Genomic DNA, 18837 nt, shown 5'->3' with positions numbered 1-18837 from the left:
AGACAATGGACTGCCTACATTGTAAGAGCCAAATTAGTTTTATGGTCCTCTGGACTAGGCTGTTCTTACTGTCTAATAATACTGCTCCTGGTATAGTTTATATAGGTATAAACTATACATCATACTTACCTGAAGAATTTGTGATTATGTAAATATAACCATAAATTTTGTTTGTATTACAAATAAAATAGTGAGTCTGGGCCTGCACCTTGAGTCTAGGAGGCAGAACTTTTATTATTTGTTTTTTAAATGTATACTCTGTGCTCCTTTGCCCCTGCCATTCACTATACCTGGAATGCCCATTGTCTACTTCCCACATTGGAAACTCTAACCGTCCTCCAAGGTCCCTCTCAATAGCTGCTACTTCCATTGAAGATTGTTTTTACCCTCTCATTTTTCTTGCCATTCTCTTGAAAGTTCCTTCCTTCCTCAAAATTCCCTGCTACCGTCTTGTAGTATAGTACTTTTATAGGAATACAATATTCTAAACATACCTTATTTTAATTTGTAAAGTTCTCATCTCCCTTAATAGATTATATCTCTTAGTTTTCTTTATCTTATAAAACCTCAATATGTATTACAATATTTTGCACAGAGTATGAAATTAATTATGTTTTTTGGATGAATGAATGAATGATCTCAGGGAAATATATTTTGAATTTTTAAAATCATAGATAATAAGATTTGAACATCATATGTTCCACATTACCAGGAATTATAAAATAATAAATCAAGTGATTAGACATGGGTTTTTAATGTAATGATTTGTATTTTGTCTATAGTTTAAAAGGCATCAAGAAACAAGCATATATCATAAGAGTGGGTTCATTATTGCAAGAGTGGGTTTGCTATAAAGCAACTTCTGCTCTTTATCTATCTCTACCTTTATCTCTGTCTCTTGCCCTTCCAGCTTCCACCTTCTGCCATGGGGTGACACAGTAAGAAGGTGCTTGCCAGAAGCTGGCATCATGCCCTTGAACTTCCCAGCCTCTGCAACTATGAGCCAATAAATTTCTGTTCTTTATAAAAAAGAAAAAAAAAAGGAACAGCATAATTAGCTTTTATTTCTATAAGACCCTTTGTTCTGTTTATGGCTCAAATATCAACTTTGCTTCTACCCACAATTTTAATTCCCTTTTCTTTAAGTGGATGGTTTAGGGACATCAAAGGTAATAAAATCAATCAAAGAGATAAGTGAATTTTTTTTTTTTCAAAGGCTGGTACTTAAGGGTGTATTCCTCTTAGAGAATTTTAATACTAAATTTGTTTTTGAGAGTTTGTAAAATACCAGATCTCCTTGCCAACTGGAAGAAGGACTGTCCTTGAATCCCGTTCTGCATGAAATAATAAAATAAAATCGCTTTTTCACATAAGTATTTTTAAAAAACGAACTTTGGGGAATGTTAAGCACTGTCATTTGACAGTATTATAGCCTTCAGGCCAGTTGTTTCTCTTCCCCTCAAGGAGTTCTTTCCTTTACTCATAGGATAAGGACAACACTGAAGGGTTTTATTGCTGAAAGCTCAAGCAGCAAGCCAAAGAAGTTCAAACAAATATTACCAGTCTTTTAAAAATGTCATTGCTCATGTAAATTAACTGTGGTCTTTGGGTGCTGGTGAGCCTCAAGAATCCTTGAATTGGTTGGATATTGAATCATGTTTTATTTATATTTGGTATACGGTATGTTTCTGCTATCTAGAAAACAGTGACCATGGAGAATCTCATTTAATTTAAGGTGAATTAGTGCTTTTTTGTTTGTTTTGGCTCTGGGTGTTTTTTTTAGATTAGCTTCACTATTTTGTGATTTCCAGAGGATGATTTAGAGATTCGTGTATTACTGTGGAGTACTTCTATATGATCTCACTGATTTTGTTTTTTACCGTTACTTATCTGGCCAGTAGATTTATTTGAGATTCTCCAAATCATATTTATAATTATTGATTAAAATAAAACTTTAGAAATCTTTTTCTTTGGAGGTATTTTTATATTGTGAACGATACATTTCTAATTAATGCCTTCTGACTAAAATTTGCAGGTACAATACATAATCCGAACTATGTTCAGAATAACAGTAAAGTCAAAACATGAATATTTTAAAATTTAGCCTATTTGAGTCCTCTTCATAAAACATTGAGAGTTACACTAGTTCCCCGTTGTCTCTCGTTTATATTAATGTGAAGTTCTTGATCATAGCCTTCGTAGACAAAATTCATTTTGGGGCGAACTGAGATTCTCTCTACTGTTTCTAATTGTGTTGTAAATCTCCAAACTTTAGGAACGATTATCTTTTGGGAAGCATGCCTTTTAAGTAAGAAATTATTACTTCGTATATTAGATGCAGGATTTTTAAATGGGCATTTCTATTTCGTATATTATGTTAGCTATAGAGTTTTGGTTTGTTTTAAAATAATTCTGAGAACTTCAGCAATTACTCGGGAGTTCTTGGCAGGGGGTGTCTTTCTCCTTAGATCTGTAGCTCTGTGATGTATGTATATGAACATGCCTTTGTTCTCAGTCTTTTTCTTTCTGATGACTGTTGCATCCAAGCGCTTTGTCTTTGTTTCTTTCTCTCTTTCTCTCTCTTTCCCCCTTGTGCCTTTGCCTGTCATTTGTGTGGATAACTTTGTTTACATTCAGCAGCCGTATTAAGTGCATTTTTGGTGACATAAGGGAGTGACAGGGGAAGTTAAGGAGAAGAAATCCGGAGAGTGGGGTGGATGTGGGGGGGGGGGGGAGAGGGGGGGGGGGGGGGGGAAGAAGAAAAGAAAGGAGTGGGTGTGAGGGAGGAAGAGCAGGCAAAAGGCAGAACAGGGGCTACGCTCTGGGGTTTGTGAAATTGAGGGCTGGTGGGGGGCGGGGGGGAGATCAACAGACCAGCATTTTCCCTAGGCTTGGGCGCAAGCTTGTGAAACTACTAATGTACTAAAGAACCTCAGCTGGGATTTGCTGAGGACAAATGCTGTCATGTGTTAGTCATCCATTATCTGCTTCTATTTTTGCAGGTTCTGAATGATGACGGACGCGGATTTGTGTGATATCCCTCACAGTCCCTGTCATTCCGGAGTGATAAGGGACCCGCAAATCTAGCCCCAGCACCAGAGCAAAGCAGCAGCTCTGGAGGGAGGAAAGCTTCCGCTTGCGGACAGGACAGAAGTCCCGCCTGCCCACGGCTTTCTGCCTGCGGCTCGTGACCGAGACACCTCGCCCGGTCCAGCTCGCTGCCCTCGCCGGCAGATGGTGTGTGGCCGCCGCAGGACGCCCGCCGCGCCCCGGCCATGAAGTAGCGGCTGCTGGCGGCGCCGCTGCCCGACCGCCGGCCCCAGCCTCGCGCTGCGCCGCCCGCCCCTCTCCCGGCGGGGCCAGAGCGGCGTGGACATGGCTGGCCGTGCTCCCAGCCTGCTACTTCTGCTCCTTGTTTTCCAAAGCAGCTGTTTGGGTTTCAGAAGCCCACTTTCTGTCTTTAAGAGGTGGGTGTTTATTGGTTTTTTTTTTTTTTTTTAATCAGGCGAAATGTTGTTTGGGTGATTTCTATGCATGCTATTTAGAAATGTAATCACTTTTAAGAACCAGAGTGTTGGCGAAAGGTTAATTTTCTTTGCTGAAACGACTTGGAATTTTAGCACAATAAGTTCTTGTAAAGTCCCCCTTGCAGAAAAAGCCCACTGTATGTCGCCAAGCTGTCCTGGCTTTCAAAACTCCAATTAGAAGTTGTGATTTCCAGTACTAATCACTCCCTCTTGGAGACATTTCAGAAACTACAGTATAGACTCTTAGACTTCAATGCCTTCTTGTTGATAACAGGTCGAAGAATAAAATATCAAGATAGAACAGTGGTGAGGAGAAGCAGATCATGGACTGGAATAGCTCACAAGGAAACATTGAGCTGTATACTCACGCCTCATAATTACCATATTAAATATTTATGCACTTGTATATTTGTAATTCACATCGCAGTCTTTTATTTCCTCCTCATGCAACTCTGCCTCCTAGCAAGATTATGGCTGGGGTTTTTTTTGTTTGTTTGTTTCTGACTACTGGACACTCAAAATAGTTACAAAAATTTTTACTGGGTTATAGTTGATTTTTCTGCCATTAGAAAATCAGCATGCTTGTGATAATTTCTAAGGTATCAGTACTGTATCTTTATTAACTAGGAACAGATATGTATTTTGACATCCTTTTATTGAATTGAGTTTTAAATGGAGCCTGCTTGGTTGCTTTGATTATATCTTGTTTACAATACTGTATCTTTATTAACTAGGAACAGATATGTATTTTGACAAGCTTTTATTGAATTGAGTTTTAAATGGAGCCTGCTTGGTTGCTTTGATTATATCTTGTTTACAAATTGGGTATAGTTTGTTCTTGGACTATAAAATACAATTCTGAGTATGTTTAAGAGTATTATATAGTCATCGCATCTTTATAGTTTTCGTTGGGTCTAAATCAATAATCTTTAACCTTAAAGTCAGAGAATTCCTTCCCCCCCCCTTCTTTTGTTGAGTTTAGATTCCATTATGTTTAAGAATATTGAAATTGTCTCCTTTCTTTAAGGTTTAAAGAAAATACCAGATCATTTTCCAATGAATGTCTTGGTACCACCAGACCAGTAATTCCTATCGATTCATCAGATTTTGCATTAGATATTCGCATGCCTGGGGTTACACCTAAGCAGGTGAGAGGAATCCTATATTTCTTTATTTAAATTTGTTCTGTATACCATCTATGATTAAAGCAAGGAAACTGTATATACAGCTCTAGTAACTTCTTTAGAAGTCGGCATTTGCTTACTTTTACTGAGACTCCTCAGATAGGATTCAAATAATTTAATATTATAAGAGGAGTAAATCTTTCAATTAGATTTTGTTTTTAAAATTTTATTCCTGTTGTATCTTGTGGTTTGAAATGGAACCTTGAAAATTTAAGTTTGAGTTTGTCCATAGAGTAATAGCCTCGGAAATGCAGCACGTAAGTATGCATTAAAATACAGATGAGCAAACTAGCATCTACTTTGTTTAAATACCTTTTTATCACATCCACAAATTGAGAAATAAAAATGTGTTTGCTGCCAAGAATTGAAAAACAAAACATTCCACTTTAAAAAGTTAAGAAAACTGTTCATACAGGTGGCTGATTGAGTTTTCTTTAGCCTGACTTGCTTGTTATCAGAGGTATATTTTGAAGAAATAATGGCAAAGCTCATACAAATGTGACCTATAGAGCATTTTGAGTAGAACTAGGTTGTTGCTAATGCTTTCCCTATTTTAGGTACACACGAGAAGCTCAAACCCACTGATGTTATGTGTGCAAGGGGCTTCATTAAGTATAAAAAGGCCAGAATTAATTATGTTTTGCCGCCCAGGCAGGGATTTATGTGTGTCATTAAAAGATAGTCCTCTCCTTTTGAAGGGCTGCAGAGACATGGGAAGACCTGATGTTGTAGAGCTGCAGTGCCTGATGACTCATTGTTGCAGATAACATTCTTTTTTTTTTTTTTTTGAACTGGGAAAATAAAAGAATTCTACTTATTGGATTATTGGAAAGAATTCCCTTTGAAATTTGTTGCTTTGCTTCACACCGGGCACCATTTTGTTGCTTTGCCTCACACAGATTTGTCACCTCTCTTCCCCTGGGTGATGGAGATGCAAAAAGGATTACTCAAAGCCCATCTCTTCTGAGCAGTGAGACAGCCCAAAGGGGTTAACTTCCTGGAACCCTTAAGAGAGAGGCATTCCTCCTTTGGGAAATTAACCACAAGCTGGGGTTCTCTCCCCATATTTATTCTCCAGACCAGGAAGTTACAGAAAAGGAACATAAGTGGAGTTAGCCATATAGTTTAACAATAGAAGCTGGTAACATCAGTGAAATAACAAAGTGACATTCTGTAATGCAATTTGCAAAGGGTTAAGTTGATCCATCAATGAAAGCTTGTTCTTAGCAAACATTTTCTTTCCCTACATCAGTTTCCTTAGTATGTTTATATAACAATCAAGTAACTTGTCTGTCCTTAAGCCAGCAACTTTGATGTGTTACAATTCTAAATCTATACCAAAGACTTTAGCATGGAGAAGGTTTCCTGTCTTTTGCAAAGTTAACATTTCTATATGTAATTTCAAAAGGTTAGGTTAAACCTGAAACTACAGGGCTTTGGAAACTAGGCCCTGTGAAATATGTTTGCTTTATAAATGTTAGTATACTTCACAGAAATTGACATCTGGAAGCTTTACAAAATTCACATGGGCCTTTGTCTTAGGGACTAAGGATTGACATTCATTTATTCAAAGACTGTGTATGATATAATTATTTATAAGTAACTACTTTTACCACTGTTAAAATGACCCTCACCCCCTTCCTATCCCCAGAAGACCATGCAGATTTCTTAGGGACTAAGGATTGACATTCATTTATTCAAAGACTGTGTATGATATAATTATTTATAAGTAGCTACTTTTACCACTGTTAAAATGACCCTCACCCCCTTCCTATCCCCAGAAGACCATGCAGATGACTTTTCTGTGCATTCTGTTGTTACTGTCCCAGCTTTTAATTGCATAAGCTCCTTATTTAGAGGAGCTTCACAAGTTGCTCACTTGTGAAGTGTGCCTGTTCTTGTCTCTTTTCACTTTTAAAAGTGAGTTTACCCCTATATTTGCTTAAACTGAGTTTATATTACTTTTTTTAAAGTATCCTCTAATTGGTCTTTAAGCACTCTTTTCCCACAAAAGATAGTCATTTGTTGTGGTTCATATTATTCTGATTTTTTTTTTCTTTTCATTATTTAAGAGTAATAACATTTAAATTATTTAACTATAATAATAATGGGCACTGTGTTGGGGTCAGTAATTTAAGAAAGAGTTTCTAGAGGAATTGATTGCAAAAGAATGGAGAGAAGCTCCATTTTCATAAAATGAAAGTGTTTATTCATTTTTTTAAATGATTATCAAAATAACTTCATGGAAAAAAGAGCGTACATTATTTAAATTACTGATTTTTGTTTGGCACTATTTGTATTCACTTTTGTCTCATGCAGTAGTCATTTGCTGATTGTCTTCCCAGTAAGGAGCTGAATGCCACCTTGCTCTTTCTCTGAGACCATGTAGTTTCCAGGAGTTGTCTACCCAGAGACAGACACTCCAGAGGCCCAGCACATGGACAAGGATCAGCAAATGACTGTATCCCACCTACCCCTCCACAATGTGTGGAAGGTGTGTAACCTAGACCAGCCCAATCAAATCTTAGGACTTTTGCTGGGAATGCATTTTTCTGTTCCTGAGAGCAATAGGCATGTAGTCCTAGGGTCTGCTGGGTTAATGAGGGAGCCATGCCAAGAATAAAACTAATTCAAGAAGGTCATGCAGAGACTGAAAGAATGTAGGTTCATGGTGACATCACTACTTGTAGAATTTTCAGTTATGTGAGCTTTTCTTGTTTCAACCAGGTTGAGTTGGTTTCTATCTTACTTGCAATTTAAACTACCTAACTAGGTAAATGATTCAGTTACTCAGCCTGGTCAGCTCAGAACTCATTGTTGAATATTTCTTCCACTTTTCCTCATCACTCTTTATTGACTGCTTGCCTTGAGTATTTGACTTGGTCCAATTGACATACAGGTCATACCCCTTGTGAATTTTCATGAGAATGATAGTTAGACTCTCTATTTAATATACCTAGGGGTGGATAGAGAACCCCCTCGACCTCTTTTCTCCTGAACTTGGTGTTCTTGGTGAGGAACCCAGAGCTGTGATATCATGAGTACTTTTGTTGGAGAAAGTAGACTTTTCTTAATATGCAGACAAAACTAGATTTAGATTTAATACAAGTCCTTAAGAGGAAACGAGATAAAAGGCAATAAAGAAAAAGAGGATAAGTATTAGAGGGAAGAAACAAAAGGTGGAAGATAAATAAGAGTTGACTATAAAAAAAAAATGACCAAGAAAATAGAACAATCAAGAACAAAAATAAAAGGAAAAAAGTCAGGACTAACTAGAATGTGAAGACCAGAACATATAAAAAATCATATAAGAAAAAGAGGAGTAAGAAAAGTATAAAACCAAGGAAAGACATTGAGGAGTTTATATATATATATATGTTTTTTTTTTAAAGGTAGAGGATTAAGAAGAGCAACAAAATTTAAAAAGAGAAGGAAAGGAGGAGCAAATATATATATTTTTTTTTTAAAGGTAGAGGATTAAGAAGAGCAACAAAATTTAAAAAGAGAAGGAAAGGAGGAGCAAATATATATATTTTTTTTTTAAAGGTAGAGGATTAAGAAGAGCAACAAAATTTAAAAAGAGAAGGAAAGGAGGAGCAAAAACTTGAGTTGTCAGTTGAGGCAGACTGGGTTGGTTAAAGAAATGTATTCATTCAACAGACTTTTTTAATAAAAATAAACCTTAAGTTTTGACAGTATTGAAAGTTACATCAGTAAATCTGATGTAAATCCTTTCCTTGGGAAACTTGAGATTGTTAGGTAAGCTTGGATAGAGAAACAAGCAGGTGTAGAATAGAGGTGGAGAGAACCTTAGACATAATACAGAGACTACAATTAACTGATATTACACATGGAATACAAACCTAGATTAGTGTCTTATCAAAGGATACCCAGTCATGTGAGGCCTCTGAGTTGCAGTCCATCCTGCTGCACCACAGGACTTCAGAGTGGCAATTAAAAATTACTTCCATTAAACCAGATTTGGAGAGTATAGGACAAGTAGATTGTCTGTTGCAATATCAATTTTATAACCAAAATGAGCTCACTGTTTCTCTTCTCTGACTTGAAAAATTTGGAAATAATTTTCATTCTCTTTTACTAATTTCCTATTAATTGGTATTTCTTCAGGCTTTAGAAAGATAAGAGAGGAGAGCAGGTGGCTCTTAAAAAGTCTAGCCTGGAGGCAAAGTACGGATCTGGTGTTCAATGGCACTGGCTCCAAATCTAGCATAGCCGTGAAGTAGTGATACCTAGAGATTCCTCTTTTAGCACTTTTTCTTTCTCGTTTGATTCCCTTTTCTTACCCAGAATCTTGTGGGGTTTTGCTGTCACCAACTCTCATGTCAGCAAACAGAGTAACTTGATAAACTGCCAGTTCGTGATCATAGTAAGGTGTTATCATCAATTTGATGTGTTAACTATCCCATGGGTATTTGATTTGAAAATAAAGTAAATGAAGATATAATGACAGTGATTCTACATAAAGTTTATTGTCCAAATCTAACTCAAATCCAGGGGTTAGCACAAAAGCCAGGCTCTTGCAGTTTTAACTCAGGTAGGTTTCTTAACCAGCTAGCCCTTCTCTGTCATCTGTAGAAAAGGAAATAATAGTTTAACTACCCGGGTTGTTCTAAGGACCAAGTGAGCTAATACCCTAGCATGTTCAGTTGCCCTGCACCTGCTGGTTCTCAGAAAATGTGCACCGGTAATGTTATTGTTACTGTGTGTTGAGAGAAATGTGAATGAGCCCTAAGAGGAGAAAGAATTTGTTAACCCTTATGCTTTCAGTAATGATTTCATGGAGAAGGTGAGATATTTCAATAATTTTGAAGGAAAGGAAAGGTAGCCAAATGAAGAAAAATAGAAAGTACAAACCTAGGCAAGAAAAACCTGAACAAAATGAGGAAGTAAATCCTTTAGTGTACTTATTCCTAAGTAGTTATTTTCATTAAAAATGGCCTATGAAAAAGAATGAAGAAACATTGAGGATTGATAAGTTTTTCTCAAAGTTCTTGTATATATTTTGTACTGCTTGGAAAAGAAGTTATCAAAAATTTTATCAATGTGAAGCTCTGTGTGTGTGTGTGCGTGCGTGCGCACGCGCTAGTTTGAAATCAGCCTGGATTTCTTCAGTGTCCGCTTTCCTGAGAACTTTGTATGTTGATCTTATAGAAAAATCATTTTTTTTTTTTCCTTTTTTGTCTCTTTTTTACTGACCGGTAATGGGATCACAACCCTCGGTGTCGCGTCCGCACCGCGCTCAGCCAGTGAGCAGGAACCGGTCTCCACATGGGATCCGAACCCTCGGTGGGAGCGCCGCCACACTCCCAAGTGGCACACTCTCCAGTGCGCCACCGGGCCGGCCCTAGAAAAATCATTTTTATCTAATATAAATTCTTTCAAGTCCTAGGTTTACATAGCATTTTATTTATTTTGCTGTTTGTTCAACTTAGGTCCTCTGTGTTCTTAGCTTAAGGACTTACAAATGCAAGCTAATGTGTACAAAATATTTCCCAAAACTAAATATTTTTTTTGAGGGCTGGCCCGTGGCTCACTTGGGAGAGTGTGGTGCTCATAACACCAAGGCCACGGGTTCGGATCCCTATATAGAGATGGTGGGTTGGCTCAAGGGAGAGCGTGGTGCTGACAACACCAAGTCAAGGGCGAAGATCCCCTTACCAGTTATCTTTTAAAAACAAACAAACAAACAAACAAACAAACAAACAAATAAATAAATATTCTTTTTGAACTTAACATCTTCCTTACCAGTTATCTTTTAAAAACAAACAAACAAACAAACAAACAAACAAATAAATAAATATTCTTTTTGAACTTAACATCTTGAGACCACATACTAATTGAATTCGTTTCAATTAGGATGTGTTAGGCTGTCAGTAGTATGGTCATTTTCCTCTTATTTTGGGAGTGGTTTGAGAACTGCGGAGAAAATACATTTTTCCCTTTCTGAACCTCTTGAAAATTCTTTTCTCATTCGGAATTTGTCTTTTGAAGAGTAACAGATCATGCTTTGAAATCAGAAAGCAGCCTTCCCCTGTGTATCTGAGCACCAATATCTATGTTCAGGAAACAGAACAATTCTGAGTTTAAAGATCATGTCAGAAACCCCCAGAGCAACAGGTTGAAAAACTTGAACTTAGAATTTTGTTACCCCTCATTTTAAAATAATGGTGAAAGAATGTAGTCATTGACATAAAACCAGAATGAACAAAATGGGGGTTGCTTTTTCAGCCAAATACATTCGACTGGGAGGAGCTGCCTGGAAAGTGTTGAGAATTGTGAGGCCACATTTGGGCATGGAGGGGCGGTGTGCGGTGATGCTGGACCATGTCTGCCCCCAGTGCAGAGGACAGAAGTGGCAGCTCCAGTGGCCGACCTTGGGAAAGAGCAGACCATGGCAAGGACGGATCGCACTGTCGTTCTAAAGCTAACATGACTCAGGGCTTTTAGTGTTTCTTTTTCCTGTACTCTTACCTTTTTCTCTCTTCACAAAAAATAAAAGGAGCATGTGATCTCACTATTGAAGGAGGAGAAATGAGAAATATCCTAATTTTGGGCTAGCATTTACTTTTTATTTAGAATGATTTAGGCAATGTGGATAAAATTCCAAGATTTGGAAAAAGAGCAATAAAAGAAATTAAAAGGCTTTATCTCTCTCCCCACAAACTAAGAATAGTAATATTTTCTCCATTTTACCAATGGAGAAGCTAATAGCTAAGACAATTCAGTGATTATCAGAAAGGACAGCCACCAAGCCCTTGTTTTGTTTGCTTACCTCTCTCACATTAAATTGCTTTCCTCTTTCTATTTTGAAAGCTCAGGATTGGTGTTGTTTAAGATGCTACGTGTCAAAATCTGAAATTACACATATATTTATTTGTATATTCAACCCCTTGCTTTATCAGTATGCCTCAATTACATGAATTAAGCAGGATACAAAAATAGTAAAAGGCTCTTGTAAAGAGCACATTAAAGTCACATGCAGCTCATTGCTAATTAAGTTTAAATTATGATACTTCATCTTTATTTTTACTGAAATCTATCTAATGTCCACTTAAGGAAGATATGATTGAACTATCAGCATTGTTTTCCTCTGTGAGAATAATCTAAATGTGTTACATATCTGGATTCTGAACTGCAAATATGAGTATACATTACCCATTTTTCCCTTTCTTTATTAATAATGAGAAATGGAAAAGAGACTTTTATTTTCAGTATTTTTGAATTAACGTGATACTTAAGAGAATATTAGAAAAGTAACTACAGTAAGAGATTCCTTTGTGATCATCATTTTTTCAGTAAGACGTAGGGTTCTTTTCATCTTTTGGGTTTTTTTCTCATAACGTTTTTGAAGTAGAAAACATATTATTGAGTACTCATTATGTAACACTACTGTCTTGGGCATGTTACATGCATTATCTCATTCATTTTCATAAAAATTCTGTGTTCAAGGTATTATTATTTCCATTTTTGATATGACAAATTGAGACCCAGAGAGATTAAATAGCCTGTCCACAGCCAGATACCCAATAAATAAAACAAGGATTTACTTGACTCTAAGACCCTGCTCATATGATAATTTTGTGCTGCCAATCTGTTAACAACCTATGTGTCTCCCAGAGAATGTTACTATATATTTTTTATGTGTATATTGTATGCACACACATTTTTTATTGCACATGTATTATAAAAAACATAAACTCTCTTTTATTAAACAAAATACAGATTACTGGTTTCATCCTAAATCCTTGAGTAACTTTTTCCTATGTCTTCTCATGCCCTTGCGGAAAGAAATGCTACTAATCTGAATTCTAGTAAGATGTTCCTGATCACCTGGCTGTTAAAAGACACTTTGCAGTCAACCTAATTGAGCATCTATTTAACACAATATTTCATTATTGCTGTGTACATCAGAGGTTAGCAAACTATTTCTTAATAATTTGTCGTATTATTTGTCAAATAATAATTTGTTATTAATTATTTCTTAATAATATGTCAGGTAGTACATATTTTTGGTTTGTGAGCCATGCAGTCTCTGTTTCAACTGCTGTAGTTAGAAACTAGCTATAGATAATATGTAGATGAATGGCTTGGCAGTGTTCCAATAAAAAAACATACTTACTAAAACAGGTAGCTGGCCTCTGGGCTGTAGTTTCCCAATCTCTGATCGAAACAGTTACATATACCATTTAGGCTAATACATGGATTTAACCTTTGGCATTTCATGGATTGTGTCTTCTGACTTATAGAACATTAAGAATAAAAATACTAATGCAAGGTTAACAGCACTTTGACCTTTGTTTCTTAGTTAACTGTTCAGTTTTCATGAGTAAATGATCATCAGCAAGATAAACTATTGTTTTTGAGACTTCAGTATCTCAGTAAATGGCAGTTCCTGCATTATAGTTCCTCTTAGCCAAATACACTGGGGTCTTTATTGATGCCTCTTTCTCTCTCATGGCTTGTAAACAATATGCCAGCAAATCTTGTTGGTTCTGCCTTCCAGATATATCCAAATTCTAGCCTTTTCTCACCACAGCCAACTTTCCACTCTGGCCCTCTCTTTCCTAGATTATAACAATCACCCTCCTAACGGGCCTGCCTTACACCTATGCATCCCTGGAATCTGTGCTCTATGCAGCAGCCACAGGGATCCTATTGAAAAGAAGTTGGAGCACATCACCTTTCTAGTACCCTTCCAAAGTTTTTAGACATTCCTGCACCACTCACATTTAAAGCCAAAGACTTTATAGCAGCCTACAAAGCCCTTTATTTTTCCTGGCATCTTTTCCCACTTCTGTGTCTCTCATCCCTTATTTCTGTGTTGTAAGTTGTGTCAAAAATAAAGACAGACAATAATGAAGTGGTAAGGAGAGATTTTAATCAGTAATAACTATTGCAATAGGGAAAAAAGTCCAGCATGAACTGAAGTCAACTTCAATTTGTGCGGAAGTCACTTGGCATTTTAAAGAGAAAATTAGGGAGTGGGGAGGAGGGCAAGCAAGGCCTCAGTAGATATAGGGACGTAAAAAACTACAAATGGTTAGTTGGCGTAAATGTAATTAGGCCAGCTGTGTCTGCTAGCTGGCAATTGTCAAAGTTATGATTCTGTCCTACCACAGAGTCTGAGAGACAGAGCCCTTATTCTCAGGTGTTGGCTGGAATGAACAGTAGATTATTTTGGCATCCTTGAGTTTTCCGAAGTAAGCAATTTAAGGGGGCCTGGGATCATCTTAGGGATGTGGCATAAAGCTGCTAGAAACTGTATCAGTGTTTGTCCATGTCTTTATAGGCCAAGGTTGAGGCCTAGTTGAGAAGAGGGCTCAGAGGAGCCTGGCTAGATTAGGTTAAGGAGGTAATCTTTGTCAGTCATTATAGGTACATGGTAAATCAGAATTCTAGTTCCACCACTTTCTGGCTGCAAGATCTTAGGCAATATACTTAAAACTTAATGTGCTTCAGTTTTCTCATCTGTAAAATGGGGATAATGATAGTCTCTGTGTGATAGGATGTGATTAAGTGACTTAATATGTGTAAAGCCCAGTAAATGCTCAGTAAACTTAGTTTTTATTATATTTTCAACCCTGAAGTACATTACAATGGATGAGTTAAGGTGTGTTATCAAGTAGCTAATGCAAGGTCCTACATGATAAATACCTTCGAATAGCTGAAATAAAGAGTTACTGAGGATCAACTTGAGCATGAAGAGAGTGATTACAACAAAAATACTTTATTCAGGACCACAGTCATAATTTTCTAGGGCACATTATAGAAGCAGATTAGAATCTGCGTTTCCCTTTTGCTTCATTAGCAACATCTTTTGGAAGCAGTAGGATTTGAAGAATGTAGTTTAAGGGATAGGGAGAGAGATTTGGAAACAAAAATTTAGAATCTCTATAAAGATACCATTCTCGAAATAGTACTATAAACAGATTAAGTGATCAGAATTTTAACTTTTATAATTTTGTCTTTTAAAAAATCTAGTAATTATTAAAGGTATAATTTACTGAGCAATAGAACAGTTGCACACCTTAGGCACCAAGTACTATCACTGTCAAACATGTAAAATAAAAATTTAAAGTGAGGTTGGTTAAAATGCAGTTATAGAGGCATATGTGATATATGAAATCCCAAAAGGCAAGTTTATAAAGCATTTGAGTATTTCAAACGACATAATTTTGTAGTGAATATGATTTAATATATCTATATATAAACAAAATGTCTATTTTAAGAATAGAATATATACTTTTTTCAAATGTGTATGGAACATCTATAAAAAAATCACATAGCTGAACATTAAGAAACCTTAGTTGACTATGGTACTTACAGTTTTTGTACTCTCATCCTTTGGTAATAATTCAATAAAACTAGAAATAGACATGAAAAGATGTCATGGAAAACTTAGCTTCTTAAAAATTAAGGACCATTCTTCTACAAAACTCGTGAAACAAAGAGAAAATCAAATTGGAATTGTAGTTGTTTAGATAGTAATGACAAAGAAAATACTTGATAATAAAACCCATGAGACCCAGCTAACACAATATGCAGAGGAAAATTGATTGCCTTAAATTTTTTTAATAATAAAAAATTAGAATAAAGTAAAATCATATAAATATTAAATTTAAGAAATGAGAAAAACAATAAAATCAATAAAAAGGAAGAGTGGTGGCGCTCCCGCCGAGGGTTCGGATCCCACATACAGACCGGCCGCTCACTGGCTGAGCGAGGGGCGGGAGCAACACCGAGGGTTGCGGTCCCGTGGCCGGTCCCGGTCCGGTACGGGCCTGACACTGAGGGTTGCGATCCGTTGCCGGTCATGACAAAAGACAAAAAGGAAAAAAAAAAAAAAATAGAAAGTATAAACAAAGTAAGAAAACATTTGTTTAAAATTTCCTTTAAAATGGGTTAAATCATGGCAAGCCTAAGGATTTTTTAATTGGCATAAATGATATGCCATTAAGAATGGGAAAAGACAAAGAATTTTTAGACACTTATGTGCAACTCTGTGTTTGTAAATTTTATAATGGAAATGGATTGACCTAATAGAAAGTATAGACAAAGTAAGAAAACATTTGTTTAAAATTTCCTTTAAAATGGGTTAAATCATGGCAAGCCTAAGGATTTTTTAATTGGCATAAATGATATGCTATTAAGAATGGGAAAAGACAAAGAAGTTTTAGACACTTATGTGCAACTCTGTGTTTGTAAATTTTATAATGGAAATGGATTGACCTAAGAAGATAATAAAAAAACTGAACAGACCACTAACTATAGAAGAAACTGGAAAGGTAAAAAATATATAGTACATGGTAAATCAGAATTCTAGTTCCACCACTTTCTGGCTGCAAGATCTTAGGCAATATACTTAAAACTTAATGTGCTTCAGTTTTCTCATCTGTAAAATGGGGATAATGATAGTCTCTGTGTGATAGGATGTGATTAAGTGACTTAATATGTGTAAAGCCCAGTAAATGCTCAGTAAACTTAGTTTTTATTATATTTTCAACCCTGAAGTACATTACAATGGATGAGTTAAGGTGTGTTATCAAGTAGCTAATGCAAGGTCCTACATGATAAATACCTTCGAATAGCTGAAATAAAGAGTTACTGAGGATCAACTTGAGCATGAAGAGAGTGATTACAACAAAAATACTTTATTCAGGACCACAGTCATAATTTTCTAGGGCACATTATAGAAGCAGATTAGAATCTGCGTTTCCCTTTTGCTTCATTAGCAACATCTTTTGGAAGCAGTAGGATTTGAAGAATGTAGTTTAAGGGATAGGGAGAGAGATTTGGAAACAAAAATTTAGAATCTCTATAAAGATACCATTCTCGAAATAGTACTATAAACAGATTAAGTGATCAGAATTTTAACTTTTATAATTTTGTCTTTTAAAAAATCTAGTAATTATTAAAGGTATAATTTACTGAGCAATAGAACAGTTGCACACCTTAATTCCTGGTTCTCTGCTTTGGAACAGTGCCCGGTTAATTAAAGAATTTAGGAAATTTGGTACATGTTTAAAAATAAGCAGAGGTATAGTCATTCCTGGTTCTCTGCTTTGGAACAGTGCTATTAAGAGAGCCCGGTTAATTAAAGAATTTAGGAAATTTGGTACATGTTTAAAAATAAGCAGAGGTATAGTTGTAGGGGTTCATTCTTCTATTGTAGTCCATCTAAAGATATTTGTGAAAGGCAACCAAGCATATCTTTCCACATTAGCAAGAAAAGTGATTCTCTTTGCACTTATTAGCCACCAGAAAAATCCTCTTTGTTTCACTTATTTTCAGATTTATGTAGTGTGGATTAATATTTCAATAGCCCAATTCAAGAGAAGCACTTGGAACCATTCCACATAAATGTTGCATACTTTAAGCAAAAGTACGGAACACACTCCTTCAAGACACAGATTGCTTTTCACAGATAACGTATTCTACTCAATCATGTATAATCTGATGTGCATCTTAGAGGAATAGCTCTGTTTTAGCAGACTGAAGTCACCCCATCTAAACAACATACCTCAACATTTTTAAGGAGGAAAGTATATCAAAATAGCCAGTACATTTCTCTTACACTATGTGTCACACTTCCACACCCAGCTAATCCAGTATTAAATGAAAACATTTGCCATGGCAACATTGATTTACAAAGGGCAAATGATGTTTCTGAGAGACTAGAGTATTTCCTTTAATAGATTTTAGATGCACATGGTTAACACTTTAACAGTCGTATTTAATAATTACACATAAAACCGAAAAAGCTTTACTTGATTATTTTTAAATGTAATTTGGAAATAGAACCCAAAGCAAAACAAACTCTTAACAAAAATTGACACCAAATTAAATACAAGCAGAAAAATACCACTGAAATAATTCAGCTTTCACTATTTATGGGAATGAAAATTATTTCAGGTGGTAAGCTATACTAGATTATGGTTAAATCATTTGCTATGAAATTACAAGTTCTTTGTTTACCTCACTATTTCTACATTTGATATAACCAGTTATAATTTTAGCTTCCCCATTTTGCACATGTTAAAATATTAATCTTATCTGCCTAATGTATTTTTCATAAATGCTAAGGCAGTATTCACAAGTATTTTACTGTTGTGTTTTCATCTACTTGATGCAGACTGTGAAAGCAGACACAGTAAATGTAAGAAAGAAGATAGATTGGTAGCCTGAGTAAATGCAGGTATTAAAGAGGTGACTGTAGTGGGGTCAAACAAGTTTGAAAGTTAACAGATAGTCTCTATATTGTTTCTCTGCTGTCATAACCACTTCATAATACACAATGGAGAAGACTGTGCTTAGGGGTAAGGAAATTAAGTTCCTGCCCTAAATAGCTTAGAGTCAAGAGCAAAAAATTTATCTTACTCGACATGAATATTTGACTCTGCCAGAGGTAAATACTGTTTTGTCTTCTACCTATCATTTATTTAATCGGCACAGTAAGCTTGGGTCTAGAAGCCCACGGCTGTTAAAAGTGAGGGGACTTCTAGTCCTTCAATCATGGCAGGAGTCAGTTGAAATAAATAAGGTGTTTCATATAGTTACTGCCCACAGTATTCCCTTTTCACTTTGGTTTGTGATGACCTGAAAACCTTCTACAATAGCCAAAGAGATTTGAAGCACCACTGAAGCAAATAAAAGCCAAATCTAACACTGTCTTAATGCTTTCAAGTCTGCTGCTGTTTGAAGACGTCAAGTGTTGACCCTAAAAGAAACTGAGGCTGAACATATAAAGCAAAGGATTTATTGAGCCAATGTGACGATTGTAACCGGGAAACGCGTATGTCAGATCACCCTGAGAAATGTGCTCTGAAGAGGGCCGGCAGAGCCTAGCAATTTATAATCACAAGAAGGGGGAAAGATCAAAGGCGGGTTGGGGGAGAGAGACAGCCCCCCCCCCCCCCCCACACCTAATTACTTCATCAGGATTTCTATTGGTTGTACATGACATGTGGATTTGGGATTATTACTAGTTTACATCCTAAGGGCAGAAACCTATAGTAAGGATTACAAGACACATTCTAGATTATTTTATGGCTTTCTCATGCCATTCTGTTTGCTTCTAAGTAAAAATGGTCTTATGGTAATGTTTT

The 18837-nt window shown here is 36.2% G+C and overlaps 1 protein-coding gene across 1 annotated transcript in view; it reads left to right on the top strand.

The window, feature by feature from the left end:
* Positions 1-3009: 3009 nt before the first annotated feature.
* LOC103593239 (peptidyl-glycine alpha-amidating monooxygenase-like) overlaps positions 3010-18837 on the top strand; it is a gene marked incomplete at its 3' end in the record, with an annotated part of 61480 nt that continues 45652 nt past the window's right edge. Inside the window, exons 1-2 of the mRNA XM_008576195.1 lie at positions 3010-3467; positions 4555-4675. Of these exons, the coding sequence (XP_008574417.1) occupies positions 3376-3467; positions 4555-4675 (213 nt within the window). The remainder of the gene's footprint in view (positions 3468-4554; positions 4676-18837) is intronic.

This window comes from Galeopterus variegatus, unplaced genomic scaffold (genome assembly GCF_000696425.1).
Source record: "Galeopterus variegatus unplaced genomic scaffold, G_variegatus-3.0.2 Scaffold1307, whole genome shotgun sequence".
NCBI classification, from domain to species: Eukaryota; Metazoa; Chordata; class Mammalia; order Dermoptera; family Cynocephalidae; genus Galeopterus; species Galeopterus variegatus.
Note: the sequence above shows the minus strand (reverse complement) of the source record. Positions and strands in the feature narration are given on the sequence as shown.